The 19,325-nt window shown below is 37.1% G+C and overlaps 1 protein-coding gene across 6 annotated transcripts in view; it reads left to right on the forward strand.

Annotated features, from left to right (window-relative positions):
- NUBPL (nucleotide binding protein like) overlaps positions 1 to 19,325 on the forward strand; it is a 201,726-nt gene that overhangs the window by 154,977 nt on the left and 27,424 nt on the right. For all 6 annotated transcript variants that reach the window (XM_045067690.1, XM_045067688.1, XM_045067689.1 and 3 more), the window contains one exon: positions 9,491 to 9,576. In XM_045067690.1, coding sequence (XP_044923625.1) covers positions 9,491 to 9,576 — 86 coding nt within the window. The remainder of the gene's footprint in view (positions 1 to 9,490; positions 9,577 to 19,325) is intronic.

Below are 19,325 nucleotides of genomic sequence, written 5' to 3' on the forward strand. Positions count from 1 at the left end.
ACCCAGAGACTAGTGACAAGAAGTCATTACTGTCCCCTCTGCCTAATGGGGCCAAGGGATGAACTGTGTCAGTAGAACCTAGAGGCTGCTTGAGCCATGGAAGAGGGTCCGCCTCTTGGAAGTGTGGCCACAGAGGAACTAAGCCATGGCCAGAACTGCTGCAAGGCAGCGAATGAGTGGTGTATGAGGTAGGTAATAATACTTCAGCCTCTTTTTCCTCTCAGTCTCATATCCTGCAGGTGCCTCCTACTGGCAGATTCCCCATTGGAAGCCAAAAGGTAAGAAAACTCAGGTGGTACAGTCCACAGAGGTCAGCTACCCAGACACTGGTCAGGACAGAGAGGGGTAAAGAATGAAGCAGAACTTGGTGGGGGGAAGGAGATGAAGTGCAACAAGTGGAAAATAACTAAAACAGCTTCTCTTCTTCTTCTGGTCCTCATTATAATTGTGAATTAGTGGCTTGCAGTAGATGAAATACAAAGCAAAGATTTGTGGATAATACAGATACCAGTAATAAAGTCAAAGTCGTGAAAATCCATACGATCACAAGGCAAAATTGTACTGTCATCAGGTTTATGAACAGACTATTTATTTGTAGATAAGCAGTGACATAAGTATATTCTGTATAGTGGGGAGTAATGTATAAAAGAATTTATTTTGATAGGATAGAGTTATGAAAAGAAGTTGCCCTTTATTAAGTAAAAATTGATGTAGGAGTGAAATTTTTGGAAACTTATTATAATAGAATGGACAAAGATTGAACACTGGAGAGGGGAGCCATCATGGTCCCTTCTTTGTTCTCTTTTTCTTTCAGGGAGGGGCAGAAGTGAAACAGAAAACAGCCAGATAGTTGTAGTGTGGGTCCTGCTTTGATTTCTTTTTCCTAGAGAGGGAGTTACTGTATATGGCAGAGTAGTCAGCTAGATAATATGCTGAATGTCCATGGGCTCAAGAGAAGCTGCTCTAGCAAACTGGTGTTTACATTACAAAAATGAGGTATTGACCTTTCTTTCATGACCCTTTCTGTCTGGCCCCTGTGGTCAGAAGGAAAGCCAGAAGCCTTTCTGCCTCTCATTCATTTAAATGAGATGAGGTAGGAATTTTAAATTAAGGCACCTTAATATTTCAGTCATTGTTTAAAATGAAAGGCATTTATTGCTTGTGAAAGGCATTGGGCTTATTGCTACAGTAACCGATTCATTCATCAGAGATACATGAGAAAAAGCTGTACAAGTCCACACTAGAGTTTTTGCCTCCACCAGTAGTTTGGCCTAATCAGTGATCTCTTTTCAGGTAACACTCTTTGATTACTAATTTGGACAGTTGTTTTGATAACATGAAAACCTGTTGGGTTTGGGAGGATCAGAAGCTTATTGTTACTATTGTTGTGTAAGTGAATTACCTTAGGCCATCACTTGAAATAGTTTCCTTGTTATTTGGTATTTACTCTCTCAGAGCAAAAGGAGCACAGTGGTTTCACTTAGGTAATCTAAATGAAATATTTTTAATTTTTTCTTGTATAGCTATTTCTTTTCCTTATTAGAATTGTTTTCAAATTTAAAAGAGTAATTCTGGGGCGCCTGGGTGGCTCAGTGGGTTAAGCCGCTGCCTTCGGCTCAGGTCATGATCTCAGGGTCCTGGGATCGAGTCCCGCATCGGGCTCTCTGCTCAGCAGGGAGCCTGCTTCCCTATTTCTCTCTCTCTCTCTCTCTGCCTGCCTCTCCATCTACTTGTGATTTCTCTCTGTCAAATAAATAAATAAATAAATCTTTAAAAAAAAAATAAAAAATAAAAGAGTAATTCTTTTAAGATCCAGTCCTGATCTTTTGAAAAACTATTAAACTGAAAGAAAAATGTTTGGCTATTTTGGATTTTAGTGCTTTGCTTCCCTTACATTTAATATAAACAATATAAAATTACATTTTATAATGACCTCAAACTGTAAAGCTAGAAACATGCTGATACTTCAAAAGTAGAAAACTTAGGTCATAGCTGTTCCTATTCAAAGATATTAAATCTTCATTTATGTTTTCAATTTGCAGAATGGAACTTTGAAGGAGACAGTCAATTTTGGACTTCTTCCATGTGTACTGTATTTCCATGCAAATATTGGGCAGAGTTAAAATGAATGGATATTTGTCAAGAGTTACATGATAGAGGAGAGAATTATTGTTTTATTTGTCAAATTATAAGAATTCTTTTCAAAATAAATATGTCCTTTTGTTACACAAATTGTAGCCAGGTGTTAAAGAATAGAAACTATTCCAGGGTTTTATTGTTTAGGGGATTTCTGGTATTCAGTCTGGAACTTCAGTCTTTGTTACATTAGGAATCAAATTATAAAATTAAATATGATGTCATTGGTTAATGAACAACAGTATTTTCAATCTAAATTTTAAAGAAATAAGCTTTTTGGGGCTTTATATTTACATTAACATATTTTATAGGTGGAAGTTATAACATATCACTTAATAGTTCAAAGAAATAGTCTGAGAATTAACAAATTCTGAACTATGACATGGAAAGATCCAGGATTTTAAAATTTTCCTCAAATGATTCTTATATAATTGGTTTTCAGAATCACTTTGTCTTGACCAACCTATCTGACATTTGAATTCCTGAATCATTTAGCTTGTGTTTGGTTGGGAAGCTTCTGAGGTAGTTCATTCAGTTTCATTGTTTAAGAATTTCTGGGTACTTCCTTCATGATATATAACTTACAGCTAAAATTCCTTAATGTTTTAAAGTTCAATGAATAGTATAATGGCCGATGGTTAGTCAGGGTCATATTAAAAGCTACTTTTAAATTCATTAACTATTTGTATATAGAAAAAATACAAGTTCTACAATCCATCACTTAAAAGTTTTTGCGCTTGATCATACATTTTAGAAATTTGATTAGAATCTGAAGCTTAGCTCTGAAGATTGTTTTTACGTTCAAGTATGATGGTATTTGGAAATGGAACAAAGCTTTTCCATATTAAGTCTCAGTCTCTATTTCCTGAGACATACCTGCTTAAATAAAGTTAGGGTAATCAGGGAGTAGTAATTCTCCTCTCTAGAGTTTATATTAGAGAAAGAATATGTATAAAAGGAATGTGATTCATTATTAAACAAACAGCCTTTGGTGGCAGCTCACTGTGAGCATGGGCAGACTGAACTATATATGCATCTAACAGAATTTGAAATGTAAAATATTAAATCTAAGAGTACAATATGAACAGACTATCATGGAAGAGCAAAAGAGCTTTCTTTCTGTTGTAGAAACATAGGTATACAACAAGTAGGTTCCCCAAGGTGTTTACTGATCCGATTAAGGATGGAGTCAAGACTGGAAAGAAGCAAGGGTTTTATCTTAACTTTACTGGAAACATCAAAAGTGAGGGGAAGAAAAGAATAAAAGAGCAAGAGAGCATGAGTGAAGAGTATGAGCTGTTTGTTTCCAGCCCAAGCTCTTTAAAATCTCTGAAAGTCTCACTTGTCCCAGATGGTTCCTTAGTGACCAGCAGTCTGGATAGCCCTAGTGAATTCTTTATTAACATCATTAAGATGAGGTGATTGGAAGCCCCATTACCTGTTAACTCTGTTATTGAAGAGCCAGTCTTTGTCCCTAAGTGGCAGACACATCTAGATTCCTTTGACAAACTTGAATTCTTATTAAAGTTCTGAAGAGCACACTCTCTCTCATGAGTAATTTTGAAATACTGTGGTTTCCACTAATTACAGTGTTTTTATAATTCTTTTTGGTAGCCATTTACAAACTTCCTGTGCCATAATTCATTTCTAAAGTGAGCAAAATAATGATTGATCTTTAGATTAGTAAAACATATCCCCTTTGTGACTATAGTCAGTTCTCTATTGGAATGGAGTATAGAGTCCAAAACTGATTCATGAAAGAATTATTTATATTTCCTGTTGAAACACAGTCTGTGGGTACATTTTGGATAGATTTACCTTTTTAATCATGTTTTATTTAATTACATCTAGTATTAGTGGACTTTCTTTGATCTTACAGCAAATAATTTTTATAATTAAGGAATTTGGGGGCTACAGAGGAGAAAGGAGGAGCTAAAAAAATGCCAAAGCTAATCTACTTTATAGTTAATAAACAATGATATATTTGGTATTATTTATGTTAGACTAACAGAAGTTGAATGGTTATTTTACTGCAAGTATCTAAGAGAATCAGCACCACTAAATATTAGAGTTCTGTGAACATTAAGAATAGTTAATTTGGGCCTCCTGGGTGGTTTAAATGTCCGACTTTTGATTTCAGCCTAGGTCATGAGTTCGATCCCCACACTGGGCCCTATGCTGGGCATGGAGCCTACTTAAAAAAACAAAACAAACAAACAAACAATAGCAGTTAATTTATTCTTTTAAGTCTTAATTGACTTTATATTGATATACTCAAAAGTTGTAAAGTATGTAGTTGCTCATCTAGGTATGAGCAGTTTTTGTTGCACATATTGGGTTCCAACACTGAAGTTCTCAATCAAGCATGGGAATTAGATATAATTTATACCCTGAGTCTTAACGTGGCATAGTTGAGTAGTTCCACACTGGTATCATTATGATCAGCTCAACATCTGGAATAATCAATTTCAAATGTTTCACTTCTCTGAACTCTGACCAAAATTCAGATATACAGTTACAGATTTTCTTTTTAATAGTCAAGATAATTAGCAATTAAAACAATACTCTGAATAATTATTGTTTAGGATGTTTACATACTTGCCAGAATCTGCGAGATAATCTTTTATAGTAGATGTTAGTTGGACCTTTTAAAAAGATTACAACTTGGAAGATAACATTTAAAAATATTATTTAATTGCTTGGACTTAGACATTTACTCTAGAAAATGGTTAGAAAATTCTCCCTGGGATTCTTGAGATAGGGGTTTTTATGATACTGTGTTTTACCCCCAGAAGATACTTCCATTTATTACAAACTGAGCCTTCTCTTTGTTACTACTAACATTCCTTGTTGTCAGTAAAAAGAGCACAAGTTTCCCAACTAACCCTCCCATCAGAAAACTGAAGTGACATCATCAGTGATGGTATTAAAGGGGAAAAATTTGGATTAGTTCATATTGGTTATTGCCCTGATAAAAATGAAAATTTATGAGGTAGACAGCCAAGAATCATAAAGATAAAATGTAATAACAGATTTAGAGACCATATTTTAAGAAATGAGATATGGTAACAAGAAAAAAATTGATATAATTCCTTGAAAATTTTAAAATCTAGATTGTAAGACACAGATTGATGAGTAACGATTAAATTTAATTTTAACATAGGTTTTGTTTGTTGCTTGCTTTATTTCCTTCTACATTTTAAAAGTCATTGTAGGGCTATCTGAAATGGTTACTTGTATGATGTATTAAAATTTGGTATGTTAGGCATGCCTGGGTGGCTCAGTCTGTTAAGCATCTGCCTTTGGCTCAGGTTATGATCTCGGGTCCTGGGTTCGAGTCCCACATCAGGCTCCTTGCTAAGTGGAGAGCCTGCTTCTCCCTCTGTGAGCCACTCCCCCTGTTTGAGCTTGCATGCCCTCTCTCTCTGACAAATAAATAAAATATTAAAAATAAAATAAAAATTGATACAACAAAAGAAATAGTGATTTTTGCATGAGCCAGTTGTTTTTGTATTCTTCAAAGAAGGCTAGAAATTTTTTTTCCGAATAATCCTAAAGACTGATTACATTGTGATTAAGAACTTAATTATTTAAGAACATGTACTTCAGCAAAAGAACTCTTATACGGATTTTATTTATTTGAGAGTGAGAGAGAGCACCTACATACCAGCATGAAGGAGAGTGGGCAGCGGGAGAGGGAGAAGCAGGCTTCCCAATGAGCAAGGGGCCCGGTGTGGAGCTCAATTCCAGGACCCTGGGATCATGACCTGAGTCAAAGGCAGATGCTTAACCAACTGAAGCACCCAGGCACCCCGCAAAAATCTTTTATATATATGGTTAGTTGTTCTAATGGAATGTTTACATCTTGTAAGTATTTGATGAGACATAGAAGATGTTCATTGTCCTTGTCAAAAAGTTGTTACTAGGTGCACCGGGATGGCTCAGTTGGTTAAATTAAGTGGCTCAGCTCATGATCCCAGGGTTGTGGGATCGAGCCCCACATTGGGCTTCCTGATTGGCAGGAAGCCTGCTTCTTCCACTCCCCCTGCTTGTATTCCCTCTCTCACAGTCTGTCTTTGTCAAATAAATAAATAAAATCTTTTTAAAAAAAGTTGTTATTAATTGGTGTATGAATGGTACTATTTAGATTACAGAGAAACTCAAATGTTTTGGATGCTTACTTGTGATACTGTGTTAGGGTTAAGTACAGAGAAAAACCAAGGCACTTCAGTCCTTCTCTCTAGGATCTTATAGCTATCAAAATAATGTCACCAAATATTTTTATAACACTTTCACATTCTTTTTTTTTTTTAAATGGGATATCTCTTTAAGTTAAATAGGAACAATGGAAATAGGTGGATTTTTTAGAAGAGTTCATTGAGATGTATTGAGATTTAGTGAACTATTCAAGGTTGTATAGTTACAAAGACATAGTAAACAGAGCCAGAATCCAGAGCTCTTAACTCCTAGTTCAAGGAGTTACCCACTAAGAGTTCATGCAGCAGTAGTCCAGGATAGATGATTTGAAAATAAAAGAAAATTATTTAAATCACCTATTTTTTGTTAAGTGCCTATTTTGTACATAGCATTATAGCAGTTTTGTTTGATTAAAAAATGAGAAAAATCATAACTGTCCATGAAATTGTATTATACAGTGGTAATACAAATAGTAGACAAAGGTAATTTAGAATAATAAAATGAGTATATCCTGTGAAAGCTAAAAGTGCTTTTTAGGGCTAATGCAATAGAAAACTCCCTGTGTACAGGTATATAATTAAGATAGAATTTGGTGGAAATAGCCAAGGAGGTTTTATTTACATGAAGAGAGTAGCTCTGCGATTGAGAGGTCATTATTCTTGGAGTAGGATAGTATTTCACATTCACTTAAATAGGTTCACTGAACAGTCAGGATGAACAGGAGTGGCTTTAGAAACTATAGTTAAGAGGCAGTGCTAAAGCATATAATCAGAGCTAGCTGAGACCTTGGAGACTATCTAGTCCTTGCATTAATGTTATAGCTAAGGAAACTGAGTCCTAGAGTGAGTCTGAGTTACTTGCCAAAGGTCAGTCACACAGCTGGATGGGGGCAGTACTGGAATCTGATTCCTTCCAAATGCCTGGATATGAAAAAACAGTTTAAATAGATTGATAAAAGAACCTAGAAGGTGACAAATTGTGGATATATATTGGATCTGTGAAGTAGAGTTGAGTACAGTTTTTACAGAGATGTGATTTCCATCAATCTTTGAAAGACAGGAAAGAGAACGGTTGACTAGTTTTTGGTTCCTTGGGCAGAGCAAATAAAAATAGAAGGCTGTAGTGACCCATGGAACAGTTTGAAAAGTAGAATGAGCTGCCTGATGGTACGTATAGAATTTACCTTCCCAGCAACTTCTAAGATATTTTATTAATAACAGTAATAAAGATAATGTGATTATATGAGCGACAAGAACATCAACTACCTTTTATTGACTGAATGTTTATCCTGTGTCTAGGCATCATGTCAGGCATCTTCGGTATATTAGTTTCATTTAATTATTTCTCTGAAATTTAGTTTCCTCATCTACAAAATGGCATGATAATACCAATCTCAGAGAGATTAAGGTAATTACCTTAGTGACAGAGGAAGTTGGCTATGGAATAAAAATTTGAATTCTGATTCTGTTGGAATTCCAAAGGTAGTGTTTCTCAGACTTGAGTAATGAATAGGCCCTCCTTCTGAGGGAAAAATAATTTGTTCCATACCCCATATTGACTTATTTTTATCATAAGACTACTTAACTATGTGTAAATGTAAATTTCTTAAATTTATAGTTCTTAAATAATATTTTAAAAACTAAAAACATTAGAGTTAAAAAAAAGCAAAACTTTAAAAAATCAATAAAATTAAAATTAATGACATTAATAGGAAAGTTAGAGTGTGTTTTGGCTGAAAGGAAAATACTGATTGCAAGATGAATTTGTAGCTAACTCTTATAGCACACATTTTTTGTTTGGCAAGCTTGTACTGCAGTGTGCTTTGTGCTAACTTGGTTCCCCGGCTACTTGTCTTTGTTTTGACTTCAAAATATCCCTTCAGCAATACTTCGTAGTATCTTATGATCTTCATTTGCTATAGTCCCTTATTTATTGTTGATACTACCTATCTTTTCATAAGTTGTGATGAACTACTATCACTTGGTACCAATTTGATGGTTTGGAGCTCTGAAATATCATGTCAATGTATATTTATTTAGAAGATATGGTCATCCAGGTCACGTAGGATATGTTTATTTTAATTATTTTTTAGGTTATCATGTAGAAGAACCCACAAAATTTAAGAAATCACAAACTACAAATCATAACCTCCCCTCTGGTGTTTCTACTTAAAAGTTTACACAACACTTTCTCTCAAAACACTATGGTAGAACCATCTGGTTTCTGCAGGGTCATAGTAGAAACCTAGGAAAGCCTTGATTTCCACTTACTTTTGGTACTGCTTTCATCGAGGCCACCTCTGTTTTGCATCTCAGTTTCTATCACAACTTCTAGTTTTACCCACCAAACTATTCTCCATAGGGCCTTCTTCACTAGTGAGTTTCTTTAATACAAACTTTCAGGACTCAGCTCAGGAATCACCTCTCTCTGAAACCTTCCCTCTCTCCTTTTTCATCCCATGCATTATCATCTTTGCCTTTCTGACCCATAGAATGAATTACTTCTCTTTTCCTTTATTTCTCCTTTTTAACTCCAGAGTATCAAAGAGGCATACTTATACTTCTGTTACATTGCTTAGCACATTGTTTTGTGATCCTTAATTTTTGGATTTTCCAAATAGATTATTAGCTTCTTGAAAGTAGTGCCTGTCTTGTGCATCTTCTAACTAGCACATTGTCTGGAAGAAAGTTCTGATGATATATCTGTGATCTTGAATCATTGGTCAGTCAGTTATTATTTTAGAACTGAGGAGTCAAAAATAGGCAAGAGCAAGGTAGACATTTCCTCATCTTTCCCATTCATGTGTCTAAACTGTATACAGGGGCACCTGGGTGGCTCAGTGGGTTAAAGCCTCTGCCTTCGGCTCAGGTCATGATCCCAGGGTCCTGGGATCGAGCCCCACGTCGGTCTCTCTGCTCAGTGGGGAGTCTGCTTCCTCCTCTCTCTCTCTGCCTGCCTCTCTGCCTACTTGTAATCTCTGCCAGTCAAATAAATAAATTAAAAAAATAAATAAATAAAATAAACTGTATACAAATTACCTAGTTAATGTAGTACTCTTTCAGCATGTAAGCAATATAATTATGGAAGTAATCTTTCCATAGAGAATTAAATGATGGCATCATTTTACTTTCTTTTTGTTTTGTTTTCTCTTGGCTAGGTGCTGTGATTGTCTCCACACCCCAGGACATTGCACTGATGGATGCACGCAAGGGTGCTGAGATGTTTCGAAAAGTCCATGTGCCTGTAAGCATTTACAGCTTCATTGTTATTATATGAAACACTCTAACTGAAGAAACAAGTCATTGAGAAATACAGTCCAAATTTTAATTTAGTTCTTACAGAAATCTGTAGAAAAACCTACTTCATCTTTATGGTTACTTTAACAACATGCATACAGGTGCAAACACGTATATATATTATATTAATCAAGAAAAATTCTAATTGCATTAAAATATTTTTAGAAGAATTCTGAAACATCTTTCAGGTATGAGTTTTGTGACCAAGTACTACCTCTCCAGATACTTGCAGATATTATTGACAAAAACACCCCCACATCAGTGTTTAGAAGGAGATACTTGAATAAGGCACTGATAGGAGGACAGGTGAAAACGGTGATTTTTTTCCATCTGTCTCATTCATAACTCATTCATAGGTCACCACCTTCTAAAAAATATCCAAGGATTTTCTATGCAATATGACAAAATAAAAATGTAATAGTATTAAGACAAAACACAATTAAAATCAGAAACAGAAGTGAATCTGTAAACAAACTGCAGGCCATTAAGGGACTTAAATACATGCCAGAAGTAATCCATGAATTTTCTAGCAACCATGTAGGGCCTTTATAAAACTGCCCATTTCTATAAGGTTGGACAGAGCACAGCAACTGAGACCAGAGAGGCATAAATCTCTCCTAGGTTCTCTGAATAAAGTAACCCTTTATATGATAAACACACTCTCATTACCTTTTTTTTAACCATAGAGGTTTCTTCCTCCTAGTGTGCATCAGCAAAAGCAAGTGGACTTACGTCAGAGTATGGTTTAGAACAAGCATTTTTGTACAAAGCCAATGTGATGCCTCCATCTATATGACTATCTAGTGGCCTAGTTTAATTCAGGAATAGATTTTAGAGCTTATAGAGCAGAGTTTTTTAGACTTCAGCCATGAATTAGCTTCAGGGGTCTCATGATTCTTTCTCCCTCCTCCTTTTCCCCATCCCCAAATGATATGTTCACTTTGAGTTTGTTTTGGTATGGAAAGAATTATAACTTTCATTGAATTCTTCAGTGAAACTGAAATGGTATGAGATCCAGTGATGCACTAGCATGAATGGACTCTCATAGATGTTTTTCTCTCAGGGGAGCATCTGAGAAGTGTAAAACAGTAGAGTAGTGGAGTTGAGATGATCCTCTTTGACAGGTATCTCTTCTCCTTGCCGGTTAGTGCAGAGCTGTAGGCATTAACACTCCATGGAGCTTTGCACTGGGAAATTGAAGTCTTAGGAAAATTGAAGAGCCCGATAAGGATAATCTGAGAGCATTGTCTTAGGAAAATTGTCTTAGGAAAATTGAAGAGCCCGATAAGGATAATCTCAGAGTATTTCCATGATCAGAAAGTATTAAAGTCCAGTCTTTATATTTGGATAAATGAGTGATAAAACCCCCATTGTATTCTCTGTTGTGAATTTTAGCTTGGAAATTTTTTTAAAGCAATGGTAACCAAATGAGCACCATAGAAAAATGTCTCAAACACATAGTTTGAGCAATGTGACTTCCTATTATGCCCTCCAAGATAAACCAGGTGCAAGTATTACCTACCCAAATAACTAAATAAGAATATTTATATTGGATTTTAAAATATAAGTCAGCAAAAAGTTAGAGAGCTATCTGCCAAAAATTATGAGAGCAAGTGATACATAATCCTTCTTTCTAGCAGAAATTATGTAACAGGGCCAACGGTCTGTTATTGCCACTCCAAAGGCAGTAGTAATCCTATCAGCATATCAGTGAATGCTTAATTTCTCATTCTGTAAGATGAAGATAGAGGCATATGTTGTTTACTTAAAAGCATTATGAAATTCTTGGGGGAAAAGTTTTTTAAAAGCAGAAACCAGGGGTTCCTGGGTGGCTCAGTGGGTTGGGGCCTCTGTCTTCAGCTCAGGTCACGGTCTCAGGGTCCTGGGATCGAGCCCTGCATCGGGCTGTCTATGCAGCGGGTAGCCTGCTTCCTCCTCTCTCTCTGCCTCTCTGCCTACTTGTGATCTCTGTCTGCCAAATAAATAAATAAATATTAAAAAAAAAAAAAGCAGAAACCAGCACTTTTTATTCTTCACTCTGTAAATTATTATTTTGTACACCAAGAGACTATTTCAGCCAGTGTTGTCACTTGATGTGACTATGACTGCGGGGCAGGTTTTACATGCACTTTACTAGTCTATGGTCTAATGACCATAGTTGGCAAATTCAGCACATGTACCTTTAAGTCTTTAGGTTATTTTCACTTATCCACAGCACCTGATTCTTATGGCCCTGTAAGTAAAGAGGCAACAATCTCATAATTGTTCTAACAGATTTTCCTCTACACTCAAGGATAAAGGGACAAAGGGTGAGACAGAGACTCCTATGGGACATAACAATGGGGAAGGGGGTTGGTCACTACATTCATATTAGGCTGTTGCTAGGTGGGTGTCACTGAAAATGAAAGTTAAAGATATCAGCAAGGAAATACAGCGAGGAAATACTTCACGTGAAGGATCTTGGGCTGCATAAAGCTCATAGACTAGTGCAGTATTAGGGAATGAAAGAGCTGTTTGTAAACAGAAAGTTAATGTTGGGGTTTAAGTTTGCAGAATTGGAATGGTTCTGGGTCATGACAAAGCCCGGGGTGTGGTTGGTTATGGATGGGTGTGTGGGGCTGAAATGGAATACAAGTGAAAGTCATCAGAAATGATGATCCTTCCAAGTTGGCTCTTTAACATTGTCCTGTATCTTTATTATAACCCTCTTTTTTTTCACCCCTATGTTTCAATTATTTCTAAATAGCAAAAATTTTAAAAGGAGGTAGAATATCTTAATCATCTCTTAAACCTGCAGAACAAAATAGGTGCTCTGTAATCTTTGCAAGTGAATGAGAGAACTTTCCAGCAATGAGTTCTGTAAACAATTGGACAACCATGGTGCATTGTAAAGGGAATCCTGGCTGTGAGTGCGATGTGGATTTGATTATTTCTGAGATCTTTCTGGCATTTAAGAGCCTTGGAGTCTAAGTAATGGCAGAACATTTTAAATTAGAAAGTGTGCCATAAATGCAAAGGAGTAATATTATGCTTTGTTTATACCACTTCATTTTTTTCCTGGTTTTTAGTCTTGCTTTCTGTTTTTGCCCCTTTTGAAGTGCATTAGTTACCATGGAAACAGTGATGTCATTGAAATTCATTGGTATGGACAGTTTAGTAATGTCTACAAGAACATTTTAAAGTTGATTTAAATGGTTTCTTAAAATTAAAGGCTTGGGGTGCCTATGTGGCTCAATTGGTTAAGAATCTGTCTTTAGCACAGGTCATGACCCCAGGGCCATGGGATCCAGCCCCACAAAGGGCTCCCTTCTCAGCAGGGAGTCTGCTTCTCCCTCTGCCCCTCCCCCCACTCGTGTGCTCTCTCTTTCACTCACTCACTCTCACAAATAAATACATAAAATCTTGAAAAAAAAAAAAACCCTCAAGGCTTGGATAGGTGAAGGAGAAGAAGAGATAACTGTGGAATTCTTTGTTCTGTGCCTGAAATCATATCAGCTCTGCCAAATCCTGGATTATTTCAGTTTTTGTAGATAAACTGTTTTTTTTTAAATAATAAATTTTTTTCAATCTTACACGTTTTGAACGGTGGGTACTTCTTGCCTTATGTCATTTTTACCCATTTTTATTGCTTCTTCTACAGTTGAGGCCCAGGTACCTCAATTTGGAGCTCTTCTACCATTTGAACTTGTAGAGTTACAGGGATTTCACTATCCAGCCCTGACTCCTTGGGCAGGCAGTCTCCTTCCCAGCTCCTGATAAATATATTGAAGTATTAAAGTATATTTCCCCTCTTATTCCTTCTGTACATAAGGATCCCTTAGTTAATTTTAATTCAGTAAGTAGTTTATTTTACAAATATATATATTTACTCCTACTGAGTGCCTTCTATAAGGAAAATACTGTGATAAGGTCCCTTATTGATTAGAAAAAAAAAGAAGACAAATGAAGCCTTTTTTGCCAAGTACCTTATCATCCTGTAGACTAGCTCTATTATGGTGAAGGGGTTCTGAATTCTGAAGAACACAAGACATTTCTTCTTTGGGCTATTAAAGTAGGGCTTTCATGGAAAAGTCATGATTTCTTTCATGTCCATGTTATTTTGCATATCCTGGTCCCTTTCCTGATAGGCCATTGTTAGCTTGGGAACTCAGATTCATGTTTCAAATCCCTGTGCAGGCATTACTTTCTCTAGGAAGCTTTTATCATACTCCCCAAAAAGGTTAATCTTTTCTCTGAACTACTTGAACATATTTCTGGTTTGGCTCTCCACAGAAGAAGTGAGTTCTGGAAGGCAAGAAAATATGCCTTAACTATTCTTTTTTTTTTTTTTTTTTTTTAAAGATTTTATTTATTTATTTGACAGATAGAGATCACAAGTAGGCAGAGAGGCAGGCAGAGAGAGAGAGAGGAGGAAACAGGCTCCCTGCTGAGCAGAGAGCCCGATGTGGGGCTTGATCCCACAACTTGGGATCATGACCCGAGCAGAAGGCAGAGGCTTTAACCCACTGAGCCATCCTGGCGCCCCATGCCTTGACTATTCTTAAATGTTCAGTTACCTGGTGTATAGCAGACATATGATAAATACTTATCATATAGACATTTGACCTGGTATATAATGCCAGCCACAATCTGTTGTCTTTATCCCCAACTCACAGGCCACTCTGTCTTGCATTCTCTCTGTCAGCGAGACTGATCATTTTCTTCTTGTAGATTCCCACAAAGTTTCTTTCTTTGTGGCCTCGAGCATGCTGTTTTTCCACATGAAAGCCCTTTACCCTCATTTTTCACTTGGTAGCTCCTTTTTATCCTTTGCTACTTAGATTAAATCATTCTTTTTCTGAGAGACTGTTAACCAGGTGAACTCGTTCTAGTGTGTGATCTAGTAACACTCTATTTTCCTTTTTGTAACTGTTTTCATATTTGTCAGTACTTTCATTTTTACTACAGCATTTGTAGTGCCATGCTGTAAGCTCTGAGTTAAGGGACCCCTTACCTCCCTCTGTGCCAAGAACATATAGCTCTCAACTAAATATACACAGAATGAATGAATGGAGTTGGATTTTCATAGTCCTATCAGAGGACGAGAATAGGGACAGAATTTAGTCTGAAAAGAATCAGGAGATCACAAGTTGTGTTCGAGATTGTTCAGTTTGTCAATAGTTGAAGTTGCATGTTTCATTGTGGCTCTGCTAGGCCCAAGTTTGGTAGAGCTTGAACCAGCTGAGGATTTGAACTTGCTTCTTGAGAATTTTAGAGGAGTCCATAAATAATGTTGGTTGGGAAATAGACTTAATTAGAATAGAGCTTTAAAAATATTTAATTTGGTAGAAATGAATAGAAAGGACAGGGGCCAGGAGAGTTAAAGCATTAAGGAAGTATTTGCAATGGCCAGAGTTACACAGCAGGTTGTGACCCACCAATAAGCCATGAAACCAATACAGTGAAAGATGAAGCCAAAGGTTTTAGAATTCTTATTTTAAGATTATCTATTTATTTGTTTGTTTGTTTATGACAGAGAGAGAGCGAGCGCACAATAGCAGAGGAAGAGGGAGAAGCAAACTCTCTTCTGAGTAGGCAGCCTGATGTGGGACTTGATCCCAGGACCCCAGGATCATGGCCTGAGTTGAAGGCAGATGTTTAACCGACTGAGCCACCCAGGCTCCCCAAAACCAAAGGTTTTAAACAATATTAGGGTAGATTGCTCTTAGGAAGACAAAGTGTTATTTCATAAAGACTTGGTCTCAGTTGTACATATATATAAGTATGCATTTATATTGGATCAAGATTTAAAATACTTCTCTTATGGTAAGAGATATTTTTTTAAATTAAATTTTTATTTTTTATTAACATATAATGTATGATTAGTTCCAGGGGTACAGGTCTGTGGATCGCCAGGTTTATGCACTTCACAGCACTCACCATAGCACATACCCTCCCCAATGTCCATAACCCAACCACCCTCTCCCTACCCCCTTCCCCCCAGCAACCCTCAGTTTGCTCTGTGAGATTGAGTCTCTTATAATTTGTCTCCCTTCCAATCCCATCCTGTTTCATTTTTTCCTTCCATATCCCCCAAATCCCCCACATTGCCTCTCAAATTCTTCATATCAGGGAGATCATGTGATAATTTTCTTTCTCTGATTGACTTATTTTGCTCAGCATAATACCCTCTAGTTCCATCCACATCATTGCAAATGGCAAGATTTCATTTCTTTTGATGGCTGCATAGTATTCCATTGTACATATATACCACATCTTCTTTATCCATTCATCTGTTGATGGACATCTAAGTTCTTTCCATAGGTTGGCTATTGTGGACATTGCTGCTGTAAACATTCGGGTGCATGTGCCCCTTCCTATCACTGTGTTTGTATCTTTAGGGTAAATACCCAGTAATGCAATTGCTGGGTCATAAGGTAGCTCTATTTTCAACTTTTTGAGGAACGTCCATGCTGTTTTCCAGAGTAGTTGTACCAGCTTGCATTCCCACCAACAGCGTAGGAGGGTTCCCCTTTCTCTGCATCCTCGCCAGCATCTGTCATTTCCTGACTTGTTAATTTTAGCCATTCTGACTGGTGTGAGGTGGTATCTCATTGTGGTTTTGATTTGTATTTCCCTGATGCTGAGTGATGTGGAGCACTTTTTCATGTGTCTTTGGCCATCTGGATGTCTTCTTTGCAGAAATGTCTGTTCATGTCCTCTGCCCATTTCTAGATTGGATTATTTGTTCTTTGGGTGTTGAGCTTGATAAGTTCTTGATAAATCTTGGTAGATTTTGGATACTAGTCTTTTATCTGATATGTCATTTTCAAATATCTTCTCCCATTCTGTCAGTTGTCTTTTGGTTTTGTTGACTATTTACTTTGCTATGCAAAAGCTGTTGATCTTGATGAAATCCCAATAGTTCATTTTTGCCCTTGCTTCCCTTGCTTTTGGCGATGTTCCTAGGAAGACGTTGCTGCGGCTGAGGTCAAAGAGGTTGCTGTCTGTGTTCTCCTCAAGGATTTTGATGGATTCCTTTCTCACATTGAGGTCCTTCATCCATTTTGAGTCTATTTTTGTGTGTGGTATAAGGAAATGGTCCAGTTTCATTTTTGTGCATGTGGCTGTCCAATTTTCCCAACACCATTTGTTGAAGAGACTGTCTTTTTTTCCATTGGTCATTCTTTCCTGCTTTATCGAAGATTAATTAACCATAGAGTTGAGGGTCTATTTCTGGGCTCTCTATTCTGTTCCATTGATCTATGTGTCTATTTTTGTGCCAGTACCATACTGTCTTGATGATGACAGCTTTATAATAGAGCTTGAGGTCTGGAATTGTGATGCCACTAATGTTGGCTTTCTTTTTCAACATTCCGCTGGCTATTCGAGGTCTTTTCTGGTTCTATATAAATTTTAAGATTATTTTTTCCATTTCTTTGAAAAAAATGGATGGTATTTTGATAGAGATTGCATTAAACATATAGATTGCTTTAGGTAGCGTAAACATTTTCACAATATTTGTTCTTCCAATCCATGAGCATGAAACATTTTTCCATTTCTTTGTGTCTTCCTCAATTTCTTTCATGAGTACTTTATAGTTTTCTTTGCTTCTTTGGTTAGATTTATTCCTAGGTACCTTATGGTTTTGGGTGCAATTGTAAATGGGATTGACTCCCAAATTTCTCTTTCTTCTGTCTTGTTATTGGTGTATAGAAATGCAACTGATTTCTGTGCATTGATTTTATATCCTGACACTTTACTGAATTCCTGTACAAGTTCTAGCAGATTTGGAGTGGAATCTTTTGGGTTTTCCACATAAAGTATCATACCATCTGCAAAGAGTGATAGTTTGACTTCTTCTTTGCTGATTTGGATGCCTTTAATTTCTTTTTGTTGTCTGATTGCTGAGGCTAGGACTTCTAATACTATGTTGAATAGTAATGGTGATAATGGACATTCTTGCTGTGTTCCTGACCTTAGCAGAAAAGCTGTGTTTTTCCTCCATTGAGAATGATATTTGCTGTGTGTTTTTCATAGATGGCTTTGATGATATTAAGGTATGTACCCTATACTTTGAAGAGTTTTGATCAAGAAAGGATGCTGTGGGACGCCTGGGTGGCTCAGTGGGTTAAAGCCTCTGCCTTCGGCTCAGGTCATGATCCCAGAGTCCTGGGATCGAGCCCCACATCGGGCTCTCTGCTCAGCAGGGAGCCTCCTTCCCCCTCTCTCTCTCTCTGCCTGCCTCTCTGCTTACTTGTGATCTCTGTCTGTCAAATAAATAAATAAAAATCTTTAAAAAAAATAGAAAGGTCGGGGCGCCTGGGTGGCTCAGTGGGTTAAGCCGCTGCCTTCTGCTCAGGTCATGATCTCAGGGTCCTGGGATCGAGTCCCGCATCGGGCTCTCTGCTCATCAGGGAGCCTGCTTCCTCCTCTCTCTCTCTGCCTGCCTCTCTGCCTACTTGTGATCTCTCTCTGTCAAATAAATAAATAAAATCTTTAAAAAAAAAAAATAGAAAGGATGCTGTACTTTGTCAAATGCTTTTTCAGCATTTATTGAGAGTATCATATGGTTCTTATTCTTTCTTTTATTAATGTAGTGTATCACATTGGTTGATTTGTGGATGTTTTGGGAAATTTTTTTTTAAAGATTTTATTTATTTATTCGACAGATAAAAGTTCACAAGTAAGCAGAGAGGCAGGCAGAGAGAGAGGAAGGGAAGTAGGCTTCCCGCTGAGCAGAGGGCCCAATGCGGGACTCAATCCCAGGACCCCGAGATCATGACCTGAGCAGAAGTCAGTGGCTTAACCCATTGAGCCACCCAGGCGCCCTGTTTTGGGAAACTTTTGGTGACTGCTTCAAGCTCCTTGCTGGTTATGGGTCTGTTCAGATTTTCTATTTCTTCCTGGTTCAGTTTTGGTAGTTTTTGTGTCTCTAGGAAAGCATCCATTTCTTCCAGATAGTCAAATTTGGGGGCATATAGTTGCTCATAGTATGTTCTTATAGTTGTTTGTACTTCTTTGGTGTTGGTTGTGATCTGTCCTCTCTCATTCATGATTTTATTTATTTGGGTCCTTCCTATTTTGTTTTTGGTAAGTCTGGCCAGGGGTTTATCAGTCTCATTAATTCTTTCAAAGAACCAGCTCCTAGTTTCATTGATGGGTTCTATTGTTTTTTTGGTTTCTATTTCATTTGTTTCTGCTTTGATCTTTATTATTTCTCTTCTCCTGCTGGGTTTAGGCTTTCTTTGCTGTTCTTTCTCCAGCTCCTTTAGGTGTAGGGTTAGGTTGTGTACTTGAGACCTTTCTTGTTTCTTGAGAAAGGCTTGTATCACTGTATACTTTCCTCCCAGGACTGCCTTTGCTGCGTCCCACAGATTTTGAACACTGTGCTTTCATCATCATTTGTTTCCATAATTTCCTGGTTGACCCATTCATTCTTTAGTAGGATGCTCTTTAGCCTCCATGTATTTGTGGTCTTCCCAAATTCCTCTAGCTTCAGAGCATTGTGGTCTAAAAGTATGCAGGGAATGATCCCAATCTTTTGGTACCAGTTGAGAACTGATTTGTGATGCAGGATGTGATCTATTCTGGAGACTATTCCATGTGCACTAGAGAAGAATGTGTATTCTGTTGCTTTGGGATGGAATGCTCTGAATATATCTGTGATGTCCATCTGCTCCAGTGTGTCATTTAAGGCCTTTTTACCTTGTTGAC

Source organism: Mustela putorius, unplaced genomic scaffold, assembly GCF_011764305.1.
Source record: "Mustela putorius furo isolate JIRA1106 unplaced genomic scaffold, ASM1176430v1.1 tig00003898_pilon_pilon_pilon, whole genome shotgun sequence".
Taxonomy (NCBI): domain Eukaryota; kingdom Metazoa; phylum Chordata; class Mammalia; order Carnivora; family Mustelidae; genus Mustela; species Mustela putorius.